The sequence below is a fragment of the Humulus lupulus genome, chromosome X (assembly GCF_963169125.1).
Source record: "Humulus lupulus chromosome X, drHumLupu1.1, whole genome shotgun sequence".
NCBI lineage: Eukaryota > Viridiplantae > Streptophyta > Magnoliopsida > Rosales > Cannabaceae > Humulus > Humulus lupulus.
The window spans coordinates 158,958,901-158,963,447 of NC_084802.1; the positions used below are offsets into that span (position 1 = coordinate 158,958,901).

Below are 4,547 nucleotides of genomic sequence, written 5' to 3' on the forward strand. Positions count from 1 at the left end.
CTGAAGACTCGTCAAAAAGATTCTGGACTTATCAAAAGGTTAAGAATTAAAATGAGCTCGGTTTCAAAATAGTTCAAAAATCATGCACCATAGCTGATATATAGCCCATGCTAGGCGATATTTCGCCTGGGCTGATATACCCGAGGCTCGTCGAGGTGGTCGTGCAAAACTACGTGTTTTTCATATCCCCGTATGGCGATATATCGCCCCCTAGAGCTGCGATATATCGGCATACGCTGAAATATTATACACGTAATTACACTTTTTCAGGCTAATTTGAATTGAGTAAACATCCTTGACTAAGTCCTTTAACGATTTCAAAGCTGCTGGTAGACCCTAGGATTTTAAAATATTGCTCTTAATAAACTTATTCCTCAAAAATACTTAATTCTCATTAAACCTACACTTGACAAGTGTTAATACCTTATTGGGTCTATCTAAACCTTATAGTCTAATAATTATCATCTCCATAATCAGTCATATTAATCAACTCTTAGGCTATATTTAATTTTCTTAAACTATAGGTTAAACTTAGAAAATCTACAAGTGTTACTACGAGTGTCCAACTAAGTCCCGGCTTGAACCAAAATCCACAGTCATAAATATACTACAACTACTATCAGCTATTACTACTACTACTACTACTACTACTACTACTACTACTACTACTACTATCTAACTAGCTAAGTAAAGTTCTTGGACTCTACACATAAATGTTTAGGAAACAAGTACTAGCTTCCGGGACCTCCAATTCTACAAAACCATGTAGTAGAATTTGTCCCAGGCACTTAGGTTTCAATCCCCAAGCCTCCCTGAGCTTACAACCCTTAAACAACCCAAATTTTTATTTGAATCGCGGCCCAGCCCCTTAAGGGTCGCGGTGCGCTCAAGTCAGACACGAACCGCGATGCGCCTAGACAAAATAGAGGCCCTCCAACCTCCTCGACCATACGGACCGCGGCTCCTGATGAACACGGTCGCAGCCCGAGCCCCCAAACCCACAAAACTAGCCTTTTTATGCCCAAAATTCCTATACTTATAACCTAAACATCATATCCAGTTTATAACAATTCCCTTACAACCCTCAAGCACCCATAAGCAATCCCCATCTAGAATTCATGCAAACTCTATACTCTAACATTATTTCAAATAATGTTAGACCAGGAAAGCTGGACCTTCATCTACTGATAGGGTTATTAAAACTCCATCGATGGATGCCATTTTAGGGTTTCAAGAGCTGGAAGTACTAGAGGATAAGAAGGAGGAAGATGTGCGATGGGCTGCTGCTGCTTCGATACCAGAGCAACGTCAGAAAGTTTGCACGAATGTTGAGGATTGGTTATCTGCTTCAAATCAAGCAATGCAGGATGTGGATGTGGGAAAGATTGTTACGTCTCCGATTTTACAATCTAATTCTTCTGACCCAAATAGAACCAGTTATAGTGGAAAGAACTTGGTTGGCAATGATTCTTCTCTGATCCAGGAGAAAAAACCAGGGATTAAAATATAACTTGAGGATATAGTCGAGGAGGTAAACTATTGGCAACCTTCGATTGTATGCTATGTTCTAGGAGCTAATCCCCCAATTCGTGTTCTAGATGGATTTGTGAGGTTTATGGAAAGATCATGTGGACAAGGTAGGAATCATTTCTCAAGTTATTTTCATTGTTCGATTTCTTTCCCTGGAATTTCGTGATCATGTTTTGGATGGTGGCTACTTGTTCTTTGGCAAGAAACCTTTGATTATGAAGCCATGGAATCCTGTAGATGACTTCTCTAAAGAGGATATTTCTTCAGTTTCGACTTGGATACAATTGGGAGGCTTAGACATCAAGTATTAGGGTGATCGATCACTTTTTAAGATTGTGGGGCAGATTGGGAAGCCAATCCAAGTTGATAACATAACCGAACATAGAGATCGTCTCTCTTATCCCATAATTCTTATTGAGGTTAGCATGACTCAGGATTTTCCTTCTCAAATATGCTTTATGAATGAATTTGATCAGGAAGTGGAACTTCAGGTAGAGTATGAATGGATACCCATTACTTGTAAGCATTGTTCTGGTTTAGTACATGAGTCTCATTTATGTAGGAAGAGTAAACTAGCTAAACAAGCATGGGTTCCTAAAAGGAGTGAATCAGTGCCAATTTCTGGTCAGCCAAATATTGATGCAAAAGGTTTTCAAACAGTGACAAAGGGGATTAAGATACATGAACCAGTGGCAACAACAACTATAGTGACAAATCGGTTCCATATGCTAGCAGAGGATCCTATCACAGAATTGACTCAAAGGACAAACACTGGAAGGGAGGGGGGAGATCCCTCTATATTCAATGGATAGAATACTTTGTTGGAATGTACGAGGGATTAACAGCCAACATAAGCATCGAGAGATTAAGCAATTAATTCTTTCAAAGATTGTTGGTTTGGTTAGTCTTCTCGAGACAAAAGTGAAAAATAAAAATATGAGCTCCCTTTATACTAGTTTATTTTCTGGTTGGTGTTTTACTAATAACAATCCTTGGATTGATAAAGGCAGAATAATAGTAGCTTGGAATCCGAAAATGTACTCTCTTGATATTAGGGTCTGTACTACTCAATTGATACATTGTTTGGCTCAAGTCCCAAATCGGGCAGGAAGTTTTTCTATCACCTTTGTGTATGGTCTTAATGATGAACTGTCTAGGGAAAAGTTGTGGAAAGATATGCAGGAGTTGGCCTTATCCATTGCTGATCCTTGGATAGTGGTAGGGGACTTTAATGAGATTCTTTATCATCATGAAAGAATAGGTAAAATAGGTCAACACCAAATCCTCTACCAGCTTTCAAGATTGTTTGTCATTTTGTCATTTGGAGGATTTAAAGTTCTCAGGGTGTTTCTATACTTGGAACAATAAACAGAAGGCAGAGGAGAGGGTTTATTCAAAAATTGATCGTGCTCTGATTAACTCATAATGGACAGATAATTTTCCAAACTCAGAAGTTGTTTTTCTTCCGGGAGGACTCTTTTATCACAGTCCAGTCCTTGTTACTTTCTATTTGGAGTTATCATTGGAGAAGAAGCCATTTAGATATTTTCAGATGTGGAAAGAAGCTCCCGCTTATGCGGTCAAGATTCAAACAAGTTAGAATACTCCAGTTATTGGTACTGAAATGTTTTAAGTGGTTTCGAAATTGAAGAGGTTGAAATAGGTGTTATTGGGCATTAACAGAGAACGATTTTCTGATATACAACAGGAAGAATTTCAGGCAAAAATTTTGCTGGTGGACACTCAGGAAAAACTACATAAAGATTCACTTAATGAATTCATTATTAAGCAAGAACAAGTGGCTAGAGATAATTTCCTTCATCTCCATAAAGCATACATTATGTTTTTGGCTCAAAAAGCTAAAGCAACTTGGATTCATAAGGGAGATGAGAATACTCATATTTTCCATGCATCTTTGAAAGCTAGAAGGATGCAGAACAGGATTCTTTCTATAAAAAATGAGGATGGCATTTGGGTTGATACACCAGCTGGAATCAAAGATGCGTTTTTAGGTTATAATCAACGATTGTTGGGGACAACTATGCCACAAAGGAGGGAAGTTTCTCAGTCAATAGTGAATTTAGGTCCAGTTATTTCTGAGGCTCATATTCGGATTCTTACAGCAGACTTCTCACTTCAGGAGGTTAAAGATGCTAGGTTTTCAATTTCAGGGATGAAAGCTCCTGGCCTAGATGGTTATAGTAGTTACTTTTATCAAGATAACTGGAATTTGGTGGGTTTGGAGGTTAGTGCTGCTATCTTATCCTTCCTCAAATTGGGTAAGCTGCTTAAAGAGATTAATGCCACGACTATTACTCTCATTCCTAAAACAATCTGCCTAGATAATGTCTGTGATTTTAGGCATATTGCATGTTGTAATGTAATTTATAAAACCGCATCTAAGATGATTTGTTCAAGACTTCGCCAAATTCTTCCAGACTTAATAGCATAAAACCAGGGGAGATTTTTCCATGGAAGATATATAGCATACAACATCATGATATGTCAAGATTTAGTTCGACATTATGGAAGGAAAAGTTGCAAACCAAGTTGGATTTGAGGAAAGCTTATGACACAATTGAGTGGGATTTTATTGAAGAGATGCTTACTGCCTTTAATTTTCCTCCGAAATTTATCCAGCTCATTATGATTTGTGTTCGAACACCGCGGTACTCATTGATGATCAATGGCTCAATGCATGGTTTCTTTGCATCTAAGAGAGGATTGCAACAAGGGGATCCAATGTCTCTGTTGCTTTTTGTACTGGGTATGGAATATTTGTCCAGAATTATGCTTAAAGTTGGCTCATCCTTTGGTTATAAATTTCATGACAGATGTTCTGTCTTAAAGCTGAATCATTTATGCTTTGCGGATGACCTATTATTATTTTGTCATGGAGATTTCATTTCTATTCTTTGGATGCTTAGGGGGCTCAAATTGTTTTCGAGGACTTCTGGAATTTTTCCAAATGAGTCTAAATCTGCTATATATTGTAGTGGCATGTCTAAGATTGATGT

At 38.0% G+C, this 4,547-nt stretch overlaps 1 protein-coding gene across 1 annotated transcript; it reads left to right on the forward strand.

The window, feature by feature from the left end:
* Positions 1-2,565: 2,565 nt before the first annotated feature.
* On the forward strand, positions 2,566-3,982 carry LOC133806400 (uncharacterized). The gene is made up of 3 exons (XM_062244508.1): positions 2,566-2,791; positions 2,964-3,109; positions 3,194-3,982. The coding sequence occupies exons 1-3, from the start codon at positions 2,566-2,568 to the stop codon at positions 3,980-3,982; spliced, it is 1,161 nt and encodes a 386-aa protein (XP_062100492.1).
* Positions 3,983-4,547: the final 565 nt, after the last annotated feature.

Coding starts and splice junctions, on each gene's coding strand:
- LOC133806400 (XM_062244508.1), top strand. CDS start 2,566: ATGTACTCTCTTGATATTAGGGTCTGTACTACTCAATTGATACATTGT. Junction 2,792..2,963: donor TTATCATCATGAAAGAATAG/GTAAAATAGGTC, acceptor CATAATGGACAG/ATAATTTTCCAAACTCAGAA. Junction 3,110..3,193: donor AAGAAGCTCCCGCTTATGCG/GTCAAGATTCAA, acceptor AGGTTGAAATAG/GTGTTATTGGGCATTAACAG.